Source organism: Plutella xylostella, chromosome 13 (assembly GCF_932276165.1).
Source record: "Plutella xylostella chromosome 13, ilPluXylo3.1, whole genome shotgun sequence".
In the NCBI taxonomy this organism is placed as follows: domain Eukaryota; kingdom Metazoa; phylum Arthropoda; class Insecta; order Lepidoptera; family Plutellidae; genus Plutella; species Plutella xylostella.
In genome coordinates, this window is record NC_063993.1 from 11,566,237 (window position 1) to 11,585,662 (window position 19,426).

General features: G+C 44.7%; 4 protein-coding genes across 17 annotated transcripts in view; 1 reads left to right on the forward strand and 3 right to left on the reverse strand.

The window, feature by feature from the left end:
• LOC105381225 (uncharacterized protein KIAA0930 homolog) overlaps positions 1 to 2,781 on the reverse strand; it is a 55,637-nt gene extending 52,856 nt beyond the window's left edge. Inside the window, exon 1 of one of the 2 annotated variants that reach the window (XM_048624900.1) lies at positions 2,291 to 2,781. In XM_048624900.1, the coding sequence (XP_048480857.1) occupies positions 2,291 to 2,396 (106 nt within the window). In that variant the 5' untranslated portion in view covers positions 2,397 to 2,781. The remainder of the gene's footprint in view (positions 1 to 2,290) is intronic. The other variant, XM_038112199.2, reaches the window with a different exon arrangement.
• A 3,685-nt stretch (positions 2,782 to 6,466) lies between these two features.
• Positions 6,467 to 11,739, reverse strand: LOC119692264 (palmitoyltransferase Hip14). Its single transcript, XM_048624952.1, has 7 exons — positions 10,882 to 11,739; positions 10,580 to 10,747; positions 10,294 to 10,494; positions 9,925 to 10,086; positions 8,995 to 9,157; positions 8,120 to 8,361; positions 6,467 to 7,731 (listed from the first exon to the last, which is right to left on the reverse strand). The coding sequence occupies exons 1-7, from the start codon at positions 11,566 to 11,568 to the stop codon at positions 7,507 to 7,509; spliced, it is 1,848 nt and encodes a 615-aa protein (XP_048480909.1). The 5' UTR covers positions 11,569 to 11,739; the 3' UTR covers positions 6,467 to 7,506.
• Positions 11,740 to 11,915: 176 nt separating this feature from the next.
• LOC105391900 lies at positions 11,916 to 14,713 on the forward strand. Of its 2 annotated transcripts, none has more exons than XM_048624923.1 (6): positions 11,916 to 12,055; positions 12,597 to 12,742; positions 12,917 to 13,036; positions 13,190 to 13,323; positions 13,814 to 14,146; positions 14,552 to 14,713. In XM_048624923.1, the coding sequence occupies exons 1-5, from the start codon at positions 11,953 to 11,955 to the stop codon at positions 14,055 to 14,057; spliced, it is 747 nt and encodes a 248-aa protein (XP_048480880.1). In that variant the 5' UTR covers positions 11,916 to 11,952; the 3' UTR covers positions 14,058 to 14,146; positions 14,552 to 14,713. The 2 variants fall into 2 exon arrangements, with proteins under 2 accessions (XP_048480880.1, XP_048480881.1); XM_048624924.1 differs by having other exon boundaries at positions 13,193 to 13,323.
• A 171-nt stretch (positions 14,714 to 14,884) lies between these two features.
• LOC105391901 (MOB kinase activator-like 2) overlaps positions 14,885 to 19,426 on the reverse strand; it is a 68,262-nt gene continuing 63,720 nt past the window's right edge. For 6 of the 12 annotated variants that reach the window (XM_048624922.1, XM_048624914.1, XM_048624918.1 and 3 more), the window contains exons 3-6: positions 18,128 to 18,349; positions 16,737 to 16,933; positions 15,507 to 15,555; positions 14,885 to 15,269 (exon numbers count right to left, since the gene is read on the reverse strand). In XM_048624922.1, coding sequence (XP_048480879.1) covers positions 15,118 to 15,269; positions 15,507 to 15,555; positions 16,737 to 16,933; positions 18,128 to 18,349 — 620 coding nt within the window. In that variant the 3' untranslated portion in view covers positions 14,885 to 15,117. Of the gene's footprint in view, positions 15,556 to 16,736; positions 16,934 to 18,127; positions 18,350 to 19,426 lie in introns of all 12 variants that reach the window. The other 6 variants (XM_048624915.1, XM_038112203.2, XM_038112202.2 and 3 more) reach the window with 6 other exon arrangements.

A 19,426-nucleotide genomic window follows, 5' to 3' on the forward strand; every position in this document is an offset into this window, starting at 1 on the left:
GGCGTCCGGCACAAAGCGCCAGCACTCCTCCACCGGTGGTGTCTGTGGAGCGGTCGCGTCTTACAACGTCATAGCGGTCCAGGTTTACGAGTTCGGAGTTCAAAATGCCTTCACAAAGAGAGGTTTCCGTTATGAGTATCAGATCGTGTTTAAACTCGATAGTGTTGTTGTAGAATGTAGTTGTTTTAGTGCGTAGTCCATTAACATTTTGGTAAAATATTGATAGTTTTTTAGGATCGAATTATAAGACGGTGTGAGTTAAACTTATCTAATATGTTTATACAGCTAACTATTTTTAAAGTGTTAAAGAACAGTGTTTTTAATAATGTAATTGGAATGGAATAAGTGTTACTTATAATATTAATTGATTGTACATTGTAGCAGGTAAGTAGGTATTTAGTGTCTTCTATTGTATAATCAGTGAGCGTGTTAGGGGATGTGTGGATGTGTGAGTGTGACAGTGAGTGTGTATGTGAGTTTGTGTAAAAATATTTAATTAAACTTAATAATACAGATGAAAATAAGCCTTTTACATTTAGAAAAATAATAAAAGATTTGTTTTTAACTCGGAGCAAAATAAATATCAGGACGCCATTTTCTTTATGTCGGCTTCTGACGAAATCAACAAATGCGGTGACTTTTCGTTCTTCCGAACATAAATTCTGCAGTTTTTTGTCCAGACGAAGTCATAAGAAGTTTCTTTAGCCTTTTCTTTACATTTCATCAGTAGCTGTTTAGAATGCAGCGTTAAATGCTCATTTACGTATATTTTTTGCTTTTCTCCACCTGTTCCAATGCACTCTGATGTCAGGGTTTTACGTGATTTACGCGCAGCAGCTATGAGCGTGTCTTTGACAATGCGACGACGCAGACGAACCACTATGGTGCGTGGACGGCGCGCCGGCGCAGTGCGCTTCGGCTGCACGCGATGCGCAAACTCAACGTCATCGGCCTGAAGTTCTACATTGAGATGGGTCGCTAGCTTTTTTATTACGTCTGGTAAGCATTCATTTTTGTCTTCCGGCACACCGACAATTTCTATGTTCTGCAGCCTTGCCCACTGTTGTTGTTGTAGTGTTTCCCGTTCAAGGCCGGTAATTCCCGTTCGGAGTTAAGATCTTTACAGGTCTGCGATAGAAGTGTGTTTTCGTGTTTTAATTTCTTGAGATCTTCTTCACTCTTGATAATTTGTTTTTTGAGATCGGCACGTTCGAGGTCCGCAAAATTCATCGCCTCTTCAAGACTGTGAACTTTATCCTGAAGTAGTTTTAGTTCAGTCGATAGTACTTCTCGCACTAATTTTGAAATATCGGATCGTATGCCGTTCAGTATGCCATCTCGCATCTTCGTGTCGAGAGTAAAACTGCTAGGTTCGCGAGTAATTGCTTCAGGGCGCAGAACGTTTGCTTTAGAGGACGCTGATACTTGATCATCGCCTGCTACCATCTTCGAGTCTGATTGTGTATCGATAAATGAGATCGATGCACCAGTTAAAGATTCGTCGCAGGACATGTGGGTCTCATCCAGCAGTGTGTCGAGCCGAGCCCGGACCGGAGTGCTGTCTCTCTCCTTGTAGGTGCGTCGGGTTATATTGGAACATGGCGGGCAGCGCCACCCACTCTTAAGCTCGTCGATGCGGCTTGTATATTCCGCATCAGTTATGTTAAGACACCTGTAGTGGAATGCCTTTCTGCACGCATAGCATTTTAGCAGCTCCTTTATGCTTACGCTAGTCCTACATGCTTCGCAGTTCATGTTGATGTTCGCAGTTCAGGTATTAACGACGAGTTACCAACAGAGTTGTAGGTCTGATGCGGAATGTCTGACGTCACAAAGCCGCGTCCCGAAGCATTCGTCAGTGTATTTGGTGTGATATCGGCGCGCGGGCGGGCGATGGGCGATGACTCAAATCTACCCGCAGTGCGCGTCCCGCAGCATTCGGTACAATAACGGCCGGTCAGTAGCGGCAGGTCTCGGAGGGGCGAGTGCGGGTGGCGGGGCGTATGAAGAACTAGTTTCTGTTCAGTTTTCTCGATATTGTAGTTAAAATAAGTGACTTACAGGAATCACCGAGGCACAATTAAGTGGCTCTAAGTTGTTTCTTCAAATTTACCACCAACACAACTGATAAGGATAACTTTAAACTGTATTAAATTAATTATCAATGGACAGTGAATAATACGTGTCGCAGCAAGAGCGTAAGTGAAACGTACATACAACAGCAACATAATTAAATATATGTTTTCTATATATAATGTGTAGGTAGGTATTAAGATGTAAACAGACGTACCATCCTTCATGAGCTGGCGCATCTCCTTGGTGCGCTGGAAGTTGATCTCCTCGAGGAGCTGGTCCAGCACGGAGGCGCCGCCCGCCCGCGCGCCGCCCAGAGCCATGCTGCAGCCGCCAGCAGCCGCATCACACGGCGCGCCCGCCCGCCGCGGCGCGTGTCACTGCACCACTCATTACCGGCACCAGACACACTCCAACACAAAAACTACACAACTCCAATAGCAATGCCAATTCTGAGTTAGACCCAAGAGTTTTACACCAAGTTCATCGCACTCGCGAATTTGACGATTCCATGAGTCACTGCCACCTCGCGCCTCGCCGCCGGGACAGGGAAATCAAAAGTGAGGGTGCGGGACAAGGTTCCCTGACCTCGAGCGTGTGCCAATCATGAAAATCGATCGCATTTCTCCCTTTCGTTTGTTGACTGCAATTTTTTTCAACAAATGGGCGGCGACAGCTGTCAGATATTTTCACTTTTGACAGTTTTGACACTGACATTTTTACTTTTCACATCTATGGAACAGAATAGAGAAGTCAATGCTCTGAATAATTTATTTATTTATTTATTCAAAAAGAAACACCAGCAGCTTAAACAACTTACATTAATAAATCATTTCTTAAAATTATAATAATAATAACGGTGATTGTAGTCATGGTAGCGATCTATTGCGATCAAGAGCGCCGCCTTTCCTTGATATCGTAAGATCGTAGGGCGTGATCTATTTACCGGATTTTTGGGAAAGCCGTGTAATCTAAAGGATAACACGGACTTATTCAAAAAGCATGCAATCTAAATCTGAAGCGTCCGTAGTCGAGCGGGCCTCAGTGATCGTAACTGATCGCTGAGGTTAAGCAACAACTGACATGGTCAGCCATTGGATGGGTGACCAATTTCAAGTGGTGCTTTTCTGGACGCTTCCGTGTTTCGGACGGCACGTTAAGCCGTGGGACCCAGTTCCTGCTTCGGCAGCAGTCGTTAAGCCTAGTCAGAGGCCTTCGGGCGGCTTGAAAACATCTGACAGTAGGGTTGCCCACTTACCCGACAACTCTCTCAGCACAAGCGTGCTTGTGTTGGGGTCCACCAACCCGCACTTGGCCAGCGTGGTGGACTAGGCCTAAACCCTTCCTTCACTGGAAGGAGACCCGTGCCCCAGCAGTGGGGACGTAATGGGTCGTGATGTATGATGATGCAATCTAATGGTCACCTCACCACCGTCACGTCACCGGAGTGTGTCATTGCGGTTTTTATTCGACATCGAATGGTGGGCATCGTGTGAACCCTGCTTGGAACAATGGACTGGAGGAGCAGCATGTACTATTCTGACAAAAGCGAGCTATTGATGGCTGATGCCTGCAAAAAAATGATCCTTTGGGTGGGGTGGTCCTGACTTATTTTTGGGATAGTACATCGTCTTTACATAACTCTCAGTAGAGCATTCCTTCATTGGTACAGTCGGGGACAGAGAAACCGGCCCGACAATATTGTCTAGTGGAAACGGGGGGTTACCAAGCCGACACATGACACACGAATATTCCGTTAGAATACAAACCATACAAGCATGTTACCTACTAGTTACCTATGAAAATTTAAACAAAAAAATTCGAGATATAATATTTATTAGTTCAAATGCATTTTGGTTTCAATTTATAATAGGTACATTTACTAACTACATACAGAAAAAACATGTCGTACAAATTATTAAAAAAATAATAATCAAAAGCTTAATAATTATAGCCATTACCTTTAGGTAGGTAGGTAGTTAGTTCATAAATTTAGGAAACCTTACATAAGTCAAAACGAAAATATACATTTTAAAAGGAACCTACCTACCACAGTAGTAAGATATAATACTTTTTCATTGTTAGTATAGTAACTAGTTACTACAAATAATTTAATCGAATTTAAAGTTCATATTGATGTCTATTCTGAAAGGCACCAAATTCTAATTTTAGTGCTGTCAAACATCAACATTATTTCCCCTTATCTTAGAAAAAATTATAGGTATTTTGACTATTAAATTGTTTTGTTCCTCTCTATCAAGAGAGATCTGTTCTCTGTCAGAGAGTGACAAAACAGTTAAATAAGCTAAAACGTGCTATAACTTTGCTATGAATAAGGGGGTTAGTTTACAATTCGCCTCTGTAAGTCATTCCGTAAATCTCATTTTCCTCTGGCCAAATGTATAGTTTGACAATGCTAAAATTAAAGTCTGTGCCTTCAGAATTGACATTATTGTATCCTTCCTTCTCTGTGCAAATAAAGATATACCAACGGTAAAGAATCGTTTTGCTGAAGACCTTTTTAGTTCCCCGTATAGTAGGTGTGGGGAGAGACGCGGCTAGAAGGAAAGCTTGCGCCATAATTATATGTTGTAAACACCACATAATCAGCTCATTTAATTAATTTAGAAGAAAAACGTGGAAGATCTTAGAAATGGATCACCAAGGGTCTATCATTATTGTTTTCAGTTCACCAATTCGTAGTTCTTTGACAAATCAAATCAAATATTTTATTGCCATAAAAAGCCTTTTATCGAATCTAATCAAAACTTAAATCACATTGGTCTTATTTTTACCAATCTCCAAAACTTAGAGCAGTCAGGCACTCATTTTCTACCCACATAAAAACTAACAAAAATATAAAAAATCTGAAGATAGATAATTTATTGCTTCGTTAGTTTAGTTACCTATTTATTAAATTTGTTTGTGTAACAACAGCAAGAACATTGATATGAAGGTTTACAAATAGAAGCTTATTTTTTAATTTTTTAAGCCACACATAATGCCGTTATTTATTTACGTTGCAAGTTACGTACTAAGGCGTTCCTACGAGACACGTGACGACACAGAGTGCGCGGTCTGTACTACGTGCCAGGAATAGGTGCAGTCAGCTGCATTAGTAGCTTATACACTTTTGTACTTTGTCAATCTTAAACCGCATATCAATCAATGACAAAGGAATAAAGAGAGGACATGCCATATCAACGAAAAAAATGCGCTTACCTAAACTTTGGTGTCAATTAAAATGGCGGCAGTTTTCTTGAAAAATGTAAACAAACAAATTGTTTGACAGCTGAAGTACCTTGTGTTTGGATGTCAATCAACATGGCGACCGGTCGCAATGTTGTAATTTTAGGCAAAGACAAAACTACTGTTGTCCTTTTTTACGTACGATAACACTAATAAGTTAAAAAGAGACGACGATATATTTTTAAATACCGATTTTTATGCCAGGTCCTCTCTTTATTCTTTTGTCATTGATATCAATTCATTGAAACATTGACGGTTCGTCAGTTTGACAAGGTACAGAAGTGTATAGCTACTTATGCAGCTGACCGTACACTCAAATTATTTACAATCGTGATTCGCAACGTCGTTCCTCAAATAACATGACATTCTAACAACACTATAATATTATACATATATTTAGTTTACAATATTATGTAATTTAGAATATATTTGATTTAGAATTTATTTCTTGTGCAACATAAAAAATTGGTGTTATATTTTGCTGATGGCAGTACTTATAAAACTCTATTATTATTTAAAGTTAATTGATAAGTATAAAAATATCGACAAAGATTTTGATCGGAGGTTATTACTATTAATAATAAACAATCTACCTAAGGAAATTAAATAAAGACATAATATTACCTAGGCAAAGTATGTACAAAATAAAGCGGTATATGGGTAAGTAAGTAGACGGTGGCTCGCGACGCGACGCCCGGATGTAGTCGCATAAGGGATGATTTATATTAGACCGGGCCGTGTCCGGGCCGGGGCACTTTTGTATGAAGTTTCATGCGTGACGTGGCTCGTCCGTGCCAAACTTCATACAAAAGTGCTCGGCCGGACACAGCCCGGTCTATTATAAATCATACCTAATTCAAGGAGCAGCCACGGCTCCGGCCGTCTGCATGCCGTCAAACTATTTACACACACCACCCACCATCACCCTCATCTAGTGATATTTACAATGACATCTAGATTATTTTAGTTTGCTTGATACATAGTCGTTGCTTGTTAACATTTTTTTATATCAATAACGTATAATTTTTACCTATTGTAAAAATATATGTAATGATTTGCACTATAACAACAACGGTTGTTAGGCGGCGCGTCTCGCGACAGGAGTACATTGATTTTATAAACTGCAAACCAATTGAAAATTTTGTACTATCGAAAAGCCGATATAAACGACAAAAAAATACTTATGCTAACTTATGATTATGTAAGATTTAAGAAAAATCACATTGCATTGTAACACCGATAAGTAGCAACAACAATATTTGCCTCAAAAATTCACACTCACTCCACCACCGCACCTGTACCACACTTGTACACAATATGGCCGTAATGACACTATCACCATCCCGTATTCAAAATAAATCCATGAAGGGCCTCTACCTATTCCACTTTGTATTAGCATTTCCTCTAAAAAGACACTGTTAGAAACTAACAAAAACAGTTCATCTACGAAAAGAATGTTCGTTTGACACCGACTAGTGATGGCTCCTCGCTCGCCGTGAATCTGAAAGACTGATTTTTAACTAATTCTTTTAACTTCTTCACCCTGAACTATTTTAACATCTTTTGATATGATTTCAAAAATTTAATATGAAGTTTATGTTGGTATAATTTAAGATGAAGTAGTTACTGAAACAGTTTTGTTGAAGTCACGTTCGATGTTATTCACGGATGTCAGTCGACATTTAGCAAAGCAAATAAATATGAAATGTTATTGTGAAATTGAGCAAAACTAAACAACTAAAATGATGAGTATTTTATGAAGACTAAACAATAATCCTAATACAGTGCGGTGCTCGGCCGACGATAAAAAAATACTCTACAACAGTGCATCGAGCTTGTGCAAGTGTCTTTTAATATCCCGCTGGATTCAACGTCAGATTATAATGCCGAGATGCACAAAGGAACTAAGCAAATGTCGGCTTTAAATCTATTTCTGTCCTTATACTGCTATAACAAGGCAGCAATACTAAGGTCGACCTTAGCTTAAAGTCCCTTTGTGCACTTCAGCGCAAGTCAACTAAAAAAATGGAATGTGAGTCGAGCGCGGAACGTCACACCCGCGTGCGTGCGATGACGGTGCAATGCGAAACTAGCAAACGTCCAACCGAACTCTCAACACTAGCTTGTCGACTGACAGTGAGCTGTCGCCTAGACGAACTCGCCATCACCAGCGGCGGGCGTGGCTCAGACGTACTGGCTGGGCAGCATGGGCTCGCAGTCGCCGCCGCCGCCGCCGTCCAGCCCGGCCCAGTCCCGCGGCGCCGGCGGCCCGCACAGCCGCAGATGGAAGAAGTCGGCGCAGTTCAGCAGCGGCCCGCGCGAGAAGGGCGAGCGGCCGCCGCGCGCCTGGAAGTGCCGGTAGCGCCCGCGGTTCAGCTGCTCGTTCGTCGTCATGCCGAGGCAGATCACCTGGAAGGTAAGAGGGGTCTAGTTAGAGCGTGGCTATTGGAATATTTAGAAGCTATAAGTTGATTACGGCCCACAAATTGAATTGGTGTCGAATCATAAATTATTGCATCGGGTCAGACACAACTAGGAACGTCTGTAATATTTGTGTTGCTCTATCTCACTTTTAAACATTTTACACAATCATGACCAAACACTTCCAATCATAGCTGAAATCAAACAGTAAGTACACTGAAAAAAGCATCGACATTTCATATCGCATTTATCGTATCAATCATCTATGTATAGTGGAGATATACAGAGCCCAAGTACGGTCATCTTCATAAGTAGCTACACACTTATGCAGACGTTACTACGCTGTGTTAGTTTGACAAGGTCAAAAGCTACTGACCAGGTACAGCTGACAGCACGTGAGCACGGTGACCCAGAACAGATGGAAGACGGCGTTGAGCAGCACCCACGTGAGCCACGGGTTGCAGGCGGCGGCGGCCCCCGCGGCCCCCAGCGCCCCCGCCCCCGCGCCCGCCCCCGGGCACGCCGCCGCGTAGTACTGCAGCGAGCCCCACACCAGCCAGCCGCAGCTCACCAGCAGGCACGCCAGGAAGCCGATGAAGTACTGGTGGTTCTTCTCACCTGGAATTAAATGAGGAAATTGTTAATAGCTTTTAGGCTGCCTGTCCACTAGTGCGGAGCGAGGGAGCGGAGCGGAGAAATTGACCTATGAGATTGCATAAAGACTCCACTCATGTCGCTGATTGGATGATTTTTACCTCGCACACCGATCTGCTACCCCGCTCCGTACTGGTGGACAGGCCGCCCTAGAAACGGGACGAAGCCTAGTCTACCTCTTGGTGTTTGTCCGAAGGAGACTTGCTAGCTCTAAAGCGGACATTTTAGGATTCATAATATAATGACTTCAAGACACTGATGCACTGGTAAGATCTTCTGCCGGTCACCACTAAACAGGCATTTGGCCTAGTGTGGAGACCGCTGCAACTGATTCTGTAATATCTTTCTAATCCTAACTATCCTAACTAATATTATAAATGCGAAAGTAACTGTTTCTGTCTGTTACTCTTTCACGCCAAAACTACTGAACGGATTTTAATGAAAATTCGGATACATATGGTCTAGACCCTGGGAAAGAACATAGGCTTTTTACTTTTTATCCCGGAGTTCCCACGGGAAACCTTTTAAAGGCGAAGCGAAGCGCGCGGGAACAGCTAGTTAATAAATAAATTCCGATTCAGAACAAGTGTTTCATACCTATACAGTTCCCGACCCAGGGGCAGTGGTGGTCGAACCGCGCGACACAGCGGTCGCACACGCTGCAGTGCTTGCTGCGCAGCGGCCGCCGCACCAGGCACGCCGAGCAGAACCGCGCCGGCTCGAACCCGCCGCGCACCTTCTCCGAGAGCTCGATTATTGTCTGGAAGGGGAGGGGGGGGTGGATTAGTGGTGAGAGGATCAGGAGTAGGAGCGCGTGTTTGAGGCGCACTAATGGATTTGCGACATTCCATCCACGCCACGATAATTTCCCTTGTGAATGCTATTGTTATTATTATGTTTTCAAGACACACGTATATTGCTATTTTTATTTCCTCTTATTTCAGATCCGTACGCTGGGCCAACTATTTTAGAAAGATGTGAGCCAGTGTGTCAGTTCTAACCATGGCTTACCAATGCATGGCTCATTCAATGCAGCTAATAACTAATACTGCAAAGATTTTATGTCAATATTTTTTAAATAAATCCCTGCTGTTCGTATCAGATTGGAGTGATTGTGTATTCAGTATTCAGTATTGTATATGATTGAAATGTCCTTGTTAAATGCATAATCAGTTGATTTCATTGATAAAGAGATAACTTATATTTCATAAATAAGTATTTTACTCACCTGCTAAATAAAATAATTTAAAATACCAACCTCACCTTAATTCATCATTCCTCTGCACACCCCGTTAGTGTGTCAGATTATCACAACTGATAAGCTTATACACTTCACAGAACATTGTGAATAGTCGTTGTTACTATCAATTACTCATACTATGATGTGGTTCTTAGTATTCATAGTCATAGCAATACTAGAATAATGCCTGCCATTGTTGGGTTTCCTGATGATATAAGGATATGCAGATTTCCTGGCAAGTATACTGAAAGAACCACACAATATGAATGCACAAACAGAATACTCACTCTGAACTTGTCAGTCTTACTGGCGGTGATGACTCCGGGGTCGGAGCGCCAGGACTTGAGGAAGGTGTACCAGAGGCCGAGCGAGCACAGCAGGAAGCCCGCCGTGGGCCCCGGACCCACCACCGGCGCGATGAACGCTAGCCACGTGATGTAGAACCACGCCTGTGAAGCAAACACATGGGGGTTGCTTGGATACTCAGTATTGATCTATTTCATTTCTACTGATACAATCTTTAGCTTTTAAGTCCTTAAAGGGTCATGACTACTCCAATTATTTCAATGGTAAAACAAAACAAGGTGGGATCCATATTATGCTATTGCCAAATAGGGGTTAAGTATGTACTCTTTATTGATGAATAACTTGATTACCTTAGTTGCTAAATAGACACTGAGCGGCAGTAGATTCTTCAGTTCCTCGTCAAACAGGGCCTGGCCTACAAAGTGCAGGAGCGCGTAGAAACACGAGATGAGGAAGAACTTAATAAGATACAGCGCATCCATCTCAAATATCAGTCCGGTTATGTAGAAGGCTATGAACGGCATCACCACCACCACCCACCATCTGAATTTCTGCAAATTTGAATAAAGTTTGATTAAAACAATGCTTCACTAAATATTTATCAAATATCACACAAACAGTTGAGTCCTGTTATACCTTGTCATACATGAGACGTCTAAATATATTCTTCCTAGTGGTGGCGAGCATGTGCTCTTTGATCTTCTCGGCCACCTTGGAGCCGACCCACAGGGAGTCTGCGTTGGTCTGCAGCATGGTGAGTGGAGTCACACCTCGCTGGTTAGGCACATCCAAACTTGCATTGCCCTGCAAATGAGTTAGGTGTAAACAGTTGTGTTGTTACAGTAAGTTTACTAATAAGTGAAAAGTTGTAGCCATGGAGTGAATAAAGGTTTGAGTTAAGTTCAGATACACAACACTGGTTAACATTTGTAACTCACATAGAGTAAAAGAGTAGATATAGCGGTGGTGTTCCGTGCGAGTATGGCCCAGTGCAGCGCGGTGTTCCCGTGCGAGCGGTCGGCGGGGCGCGTGGAGGCGCCCAGCGTGAGCAGCAGGCGCGTGGGGTCCACGGCCGACACCTTCCAGCACGCCCACATGAGCGGGGTCATGCCGCCCGCGTCGGGCGCGTCGGGCGACACGCCGCGCGCCACCAGGTACGCCACCACGGCCGTGTGCCCGAACTGCGCGGCGAGGTGCAGGCTGGCGCAGCCCTCCGCGTCGCGCAGCGCGGGGTCGGCGCCGGCGCGCGCCAGCAGCACCACGGCCTCCAGGTGCCCCTGCCGCGCCGCCCACTGCAGCGGCGTGGCCTGCAGCTCGCCGCCCACCGCGTCCACCGCCGCGCCCTTGCTCAGCAGGTACTGGATGATCTCGCGCCGGTTGTTGATGGCGGCCCAGTGCAGCAGCGTCACCGTCTCGTGGTCCGGCTGGTTCACGTCCCAGCCCGCCTCCACCAGCTCCTTCACGCGGGAGAAGGCGCCGTACTGCGTCGCCTTCACGATGTCGAAGCCGCTGTAGTCGCGCTCCAGCGGCGCCGGCGGAGGCTCGCGCGCCGGGGGCCCGTCGCTCTCCGGCTGCATCTTGCCGCACTGCCCGCTGGCCGCGGCCCCGCACGTGCTGTCGTACATTGTTACTTCAGGCTGCACCGGGGGAGGAAGGCATCGTCATTCGGTAGTCGTAAAAGCGAGGGTTCTGATTTCAAAACAATAATCACTTCAAAATTCAAAACGATTGACGACGAAAATTCATTTTTATTGACATTTCCTTTCATCGGATAGTTTTTTTTACAGTGTTGACATAAATTAAATTATTGTTCTGAGTTCTTGGTATGTTTTTTTGTATGGTATCATTGGCTGCGTTCATAAAATATTGAAAAAGTTACAGTATACCTTAGAATAAGTATTAAATTTAGATTTTTTGACTTTTTGTCGATGTTGTTGAGCAAGCAAATCATAAGCAAATGACATTTTTTTCAACAAACAGTTTCTTCGTACAAAAATATAATAAAGAAAATGACCCAATCGCCTAAGAAATATGTCTCACATTATACTAGTTCAACTAAAAATAGGGGCGTTCAGGCAAAAGAGATTGAACTGGCCAGTACTCACCTAATCGGTAATTTTAAAAGGGCATTTTCTTTCCTATTCTACCTACAAGCATAATGCCATACTGCCTAGCAGCATCAAAGTAACATATCCTGATAGCTTTCTGCTCTTTAGATTTTACACTGCCTAGATACAGACCCCTTAGCATGAATTTTCATCGTGAACGTGACGTGAAATTACTCAATGAATTTTGTGGGGAAATTTTAGTTCTGCTACCGACCGCCAGGGGTGTTGTTCATGTTTTCATACAAAATTACTCGATGAACTCTACTTCACGTTCACGATGAAAATTCATTCTAAGGGGTCAGGTACCTACAGTCAGTACTGAGTACAGAGCATTAACTAGTACTTAGTTTAGCTCTGTTTAGTAGGTAGGTAGGTAACACAGGTAGGTTACTTAGGTGGTAATTCTGGTAATAGTAGTTGTGGTTTTCGCCATAGTCCTGTAGGAAGGTACTACTAATGTAATTTGTTCAATCTAGGTATTTTGTAAGTATTCGTCTAACTACTTTCTCATTATCAATACCATGTCCTAACTCAATACGTTGCAGACATGAACTCTACACAGCGGACTGAAAGTTTCACAGCTTCAATGGGAGATCACGCGCCTTTGGAGAGAGCCGTTGTACCTGACGTAGAAAATCCATCTCCGACAGATACTGCGCGCGGCACTGACGAGTCTGGGTCATTTATTCAAGTAAGTTTTATCTCAGATAACCTGATGTGGCTAAGGGTGGATTCGACTGTGGAGGCGACTACCTCTGTAGACCTCCGTAATGAAGATACTTACAATGTTAGCGAGGACGCCAATATACCTTGTTTATATTTTTATATATTGAATTTTTATAAGTACTTACTGCTCACCCTACAGGTAGTTGTCCACAAGCATCATCAGAAGAAGGAGTCGCAGCCCGCGGCCGCGCAGACCTCGCCGCGGCTACCCGCAGCCTCCAGCCCCATCACTAAGATGGAGCATCCTTCCAAGGATCCGGTTAATACTTCCTAGCATCTACATACCTAACCTACCTACACAAGTGTCTGGTATCTAAGATAAACGTTCATGTAGTTGATGTAGTGCACATGAAATTTGGTAATCCCATCTTCAGGTGATTATGTTGATAGGTTTTTTTAACTCTGTGTCCAGCAGGTGCTAGCGGGATGCGGCGATGGGCCGGCGCCAGGGCCGCCCCCCGCCCCCGGTGTGTACATGTTGCCGCCCCCTCTGCTCCTCACCTACCCTGGCATGGCCCAGCAGCTGGACGGGCGTGATGGCTACTCGTGAGTACTCCTGGTCTACCTATCCTAAAACGAGAAGGTAGTCCGAAAACTTTGGATTTTACGCAAGTAATGCAAACTAACACAAGTTGCAAGTTGGTAGGTAACTTTATAATTAATTGTATTCTCCAAAGGGAAAGAATGTGTTTTAAATTTTACGTAGATAGTAGTTCGAGGAACTTTATACATATATTTTATTTAACACACACACACACGCACTCACGCCTTGTACTAATGTAGTGGTTAGTGACCTGACTCCTGAGCCGATGGTCCCGGGTTCGATTCCCGGCTGGGGCAGATATTTGTTTAAACACAGATATTTGTTCTCGGGTCTTGGATGTGCCCGTAAAATGGCAATAGGCCCGCCCCCTATTACATTGGGACTAACATAACACTCTGGCGAAAAGTGGGTGCAGCAATGCACCTCTGCCTACCCCGCAAGGAGTACATTTTATTTAACCTAACGATATTTTTGTAATAAGTATTTGTACAGTTGGTATCCCGGGCGGCGCACGCTGGTGGAGGTGTCCACGAGTGCACAGAGCTCGACCTCGTTCAAGAAGCATGTCCGGGCGGCGCGCCCTGTCGCCCCCACCCGCAAGGCGAAGGTGCCGCCCCCTACCGGACGCGCCGCGGGGGGCGCTGGCGGTGACATGGAGGATGACGGCCCTGTGGTGATTTTTTATTTCATATCGAATACCGCTTACTTTATAATTCCTTATATTCGGTTTGATTAAATATCTTTGTTTCATGCAGGGGAATAAAAAATCCTTTTGGGATAAATTTAATCTGAATGATGAGAAAATCGACATTGATGAAGACATGGGTATGATTAATTATCTCTTTGTTTTATACAGAAGTAGGTAAGTCGATATAAATTATATGTTAAATAGAATGCTTTAACAACAATAATATGGAAGTAATCATCTAGGAATAACTACACAGAGCTCGTAGTACATAGGGCTTGTACACAAAACTGCGTTGCGACGTCGCATCGCAAAAATCTGCGACTGTTTTGACAGATTTTCAGGTCAAATGCTTCATTACTGTCGCATGTTTTTGCGATGCGACGTCGCAACGCAGTTTTGTGTACAAGCCCATAGACCGGTGATAGTTTTAGTGACAAAACTCATTCACCAGAATGTACCTGTAGATAATCATCCTAACAGCTTATCGATTGTCTTGCCTCTTCAGAACCTAACGACCTCTAGTTCTAATGACTCAATTCCAGGGCCGGAGCGAGTAGAAGTGTTCTACTTCGATCAGGGCGGGTCGGAGTACCTGTGCTCGCGCGGGGGCGGCGGCGGCGCGCTGGCGCAGTGGGCGCGCCGGGCGCTGCGCCGCGCCGACCGCTGCTTCGCGGAGCTGCTGGCCGTGCCCACCTGCCTCGCGCTGCTGCCTGTTAGCTTCGCGCTGCATGTGTTCAGGTTACTATCTTTTTTATCACTTAAGCCATGAAGATAGATAGATAAATCGTTTATTTTCCTTCGGGTAACTTGCTAACTAACATTGGATATATTATTTCAAATCGCTTAAGTTGGGGCTGATGATTAAAAAACAGTGGTAAAGTTCATAAGGCTTTTCATTTTATTAGTTAAACAAATATCACTTTTATTTACAACCAAAGCAATCACAAATAATAGTTAAAAACTAATCGTAATCACCTAAAACTACTTAACAGATTGAAATATTTACAATAGAGTTAACAATTTATTAAATTACAGAACGTTTACACGTGTCAACTATCGAGGCGTTAAGTACCTACGTGTCGCTTTGTGGCGTGCATCAACTCGTTAACTAGCTACATGTCTGTCGCAGGGCGGCGCTGCGCGTGGCGGCGGCGGCGGCGCTGGGCGCGGCGGAGGCAGCGGGCGACGCGCTGAAGCCGGCGCTGGTGGTGCTGTTCAACGCGGGCGTGCGCGGGCCGTGCGCGGCGGCGGGCGCGGCGGCGGCGGCGGCGCGGGGCGCGGCGCGGCCGGCCGTGGCGCTGCTGGGCGACGTGGGCGCCGTGCTGGCGCGCGTGCTGGCGGCGCCGCGGCTGGTCACCGTGGCGCGCTAGGGGGGCGCGCCGCCGCCGCCGCCGGGTCACGCGCTCGCCAGCGGCTGCGTCACCACGGGCGAGCGCCGCGCCTCGTCCCCCGCGCTCTCCGCCGCGCCCCCCGCGCCCGCCGCCGCCGCCGTCGCGGGGGCAGAGCCCTCCGTCAGCCGGAGAGCCACTTCGAGATCACGGAGAACCTGCAATTAGAGAATATTTTGTGTTAGATCCTTAGTTATATTTTTAGCTTAAATACATACATTATTTTAAATCTAAATTAACTGTATTTTTTAAATATGTACATATATAGAACTGAATCGTAATCTACTTTCGTCGGTCTCGTAACTAAATATCTCGGAAGATCTTAAATGCGTTCGTGTAAATCATGCTACATACATAATTATAACACGAGCATAAATGTTTCAGGCCTTATTTGACGACAGTGACAGATTAGCCAGATTAGGCTTTGTAGAAAGTCTGATCGTGGAGCAAACACTTTGATGGATGGATCTAATATCCAGATAAATCATACGATCTCGTTAGAACAAGAACAACCACTATAAAACACCGGCATAGCCGTGTCTGACTAGCTGAAGGCAAGAAAGTAACAGATATAATATAACACCTAAAGTATATTAGTACGGGTCTTAGAAATGTTTGTCAGGCATGGAAAGATATCTCTCCGATGATAAATAGCGCCTATATTACTTGAGCTCCACTGCGTATCTAACGGTGGATCTGTGTGCACTTATCAGGTCAGGTCAGAGATAGTGAGGTTACTGTTACACCTAGCTTTGAATTGAGAGTGCAGCGGTCTGGTCACTACTATCTAACAACTCCGAACTCCGAGTCCGACCGTAGGGTTCATTAGGACATTCTCGAATGTAGTCCACGATTCCAGCCCTTTGGATCGACGTCCTTCAACTAGTAAACTAGATTAGGAAGGCCGAGAGTGGACGATTACTGGTCAATCTACTTAGTTTCTTTTTTAGCTAAACTAGGGTTTGTCACCGTGGTGAAAAGATTGGCCTCTCAAATAAGCCTCTGTCTCTGACTGCACAGAGTACGCCGAACGTAAATTAGCATCAGGGCCCTAAGCCGGTAAGCAATAACGGCACAGTTGTGTGTCGGCAGCATGGGTGTAGGTATTCATTATCCGCGTTTTAGGAAATATTGATTGCATCTTTTTTAAAGAACTAACGTTAATAAACCGTAATAATTGTTTCATATTGCACTGCTGGGACTCACTAACCCTAAAACGGATACCTAAAGTCGGAAAACCATTCAGACGACACAGAATTGAGCTGCCATTGCTTAGTAGACTTGAGGCCCAAGTGTTTCGAGGGGCTTCCATTGGCTGGTGACGAAGCTCGGTACTCACGTCAGTCTCCTTGGCGTCGAGCAGCTGGAAGCGGCGGTCGAGCGCGGTGAGGTGCGCGAAGGTGAGGTGCAGGTGCGCGTGCAGCCGCAGCAGCGCCAGCTGGCGGAAGTGCGCCGCGTAGAGATGAGCCACCACGTGGAACAGAAGACGCACCACGCGCCGCACCGTCGCGCCGAACACTGATGGGAACTCGTTCGCTGGGGGAGAAGAGAGGACAGGTTGAGTCGAGAGGTTGAGGAAGGACATGATGAGATTCTGGCTTTAGCTGATTCGGTGGGGATGGTATAACAAGCAAGTATTAAAATGATATGAAAATGACTGCCGTTACAAAAGTGAAAGCTGGAACTTGAGTCCGCGAGCAATCTTCATATTGCTCTTTATTGGCGTTAAATACAGTTGCTTAATATATTTTAAATTTTAAGTTTTCTGTGGTATTGAGCTGGGACTCAGGGTAGACGGTGAAAACTAATAACAGTACCCAATAACCCAACGAATTATGTATCCGCAAGTTATTCAGTAGTCACCCTTGGCCAGCAGTAAAAGACCGACCTGATGCCGCCACCTCGTGCCAAGACAAGCCGACACAGTTTAAACTTGCATGCGCACATTCAAGGCCAAGTGTAGGCGGGTACGGTCTACGTAAATAGCTGTGTTTATAGCTATTGATTGTCCGACCCTCAGTACAATATAGTCGTTGTTGGAAATAGAATAAATATTACGCATAATAAACATTATTATTATTATATAAATTCAATGACACAGCATTTGATCGTGTCGTGCATCGAACATTTATTATACTTATAGGTTCCTTAGGTACCTTCTAGCATAATATGTAACAAGTAAAAGTATTTACACATCTACACAACGGTTATAAGTTTACAACATTTATATTATATCATTTTCCTATTGGAAATTGTAAGTAATTCTGTTCTGACTGGCCCATTATCGATATACAATTCCCGGAATCAAATGCAATATTTTTATCGAAAAGGCGAGATATGAAATCGATCCGAAGATAAAATAAGCGGACACTCAATATTATAATAGTCATCATCGAATCAAATTGGAAATATTGAACCATTTAAAGTACTTTATCGTGTATCGCGACAAAGGCTGGTTAGAATGCTACTCTAGTAAGCTGCGATGCAAGGAATTGCAAATATAACCCAATATGGTTGTGGTGTTTGGGTACTAAGTAAGGATGACTCAAACAACGCTAACTTGGCGACAGAAACAAGGGCCAACATCAAAAAAAGTATTCAGGTGACTATTTGTATTTTTTGGCTCTGACATGATAACTACGACTAAACACTTCTTCGTTCATATAGGGCTGGCAGTTATAGAAAAAACTTAATAAAATCTGCGTTATCGCACTCTAGACCACAACTCACCGTATTTAGTAGGGAACACGGTCTCGTCATTGACCGTGTTCTGCGTGTAGGTCATGACGTAGTCCACGTACTGCGGCGCGGCCACGCGGCACTTCTTGCCGCGCTCGTCGTACCACGCGTACGTGCGCGCGCCCGGCCCCGTCATGTCCGGGCAGGACGCCGCCGTGCAGAACTCCGACACCGTGCCGTAGAGGAGGTTCACGTGGTCGAATAGCGCCAGAGCTGGAAATAGTGGAAGGTACATGGTTAAAGCATTGTCTTGTGAAGGGAATGGGTGGGGTGAGTACAGAAGTCACCTGGCAAACAGCACTTGAATGAAGCGCGGAAGGAGTTAGACAGATAGTTTTGTTTTGGTTAATTTTTGACCATTATGAGGTCAAGTGCACTCTCTGTTAAAAAAGTGTTATCAGTCCAGAATAATAATAAATCCTCCCACACAGTAGATTTTCCCTGTTCCTCCCTGCTAATTAGCGCGCAGCCCACGCGGCCAGTAAATAAGATAATACCGTTGTACCTAAAACAGCTATATTCTAATTACACGTGATGGATGTCAACAGTTATGTTGAAATGTGAGTAGGCAATAAAGTGATTAAAGCGCAGCCATGGAGCCGTGGTTCGGCTAATTAAAACAATATAAGTACGTGAGGTCGGAGGGTAATTAGCGATGTCAAATAGGTTTTATGAGTACATGACCTCGCAGCACGAGACAATCGAGACACATGCAGCAGCCTCGCTCGCGACCTCACTACACTCGTAAACTGTGAGATCGTGAACAATGGCTATTAACTTTTATCTGCTCCAAAAACATTACTGTTGCAAGACATGCAAAGTATTGGTTAAAAATGCAAAATCACACATAAACTGTTTTGCCGTAACGATAGTTAACTTATTTACTTTCATGGCGCTGGCTGGACGGCAGCCAGCGGACTACATAAACATAAACACTCATAAAACTGTTTCAGAGTAAGCTTCTGTCTCGTTAACGTGTCGCATAAAAAGTTGACTCTGTAAATGTCCTGGCATTAAGAGTGATTGCATGTGTAACGGTGGCAGCGTGGTGGTCAACCGGTCACAAAGGTCGCGGCGTCGGTTGCTGACACGCGCGGGTCAGTGACAGTCGCCACGTCACGTTGCGTCACGGGAGCCCGGAGCGCCCGGATGCACCCGCGTCCAGGTGCACGCACACGTGCCGCCGCCCCCGGATCCTACACGGGGATTTTTTACCACCACCGTGCTCATTGCACAACTTATACAAGGCGAAACCCTCTAACTTGTAATGCCTGACACCTTTAATGTATA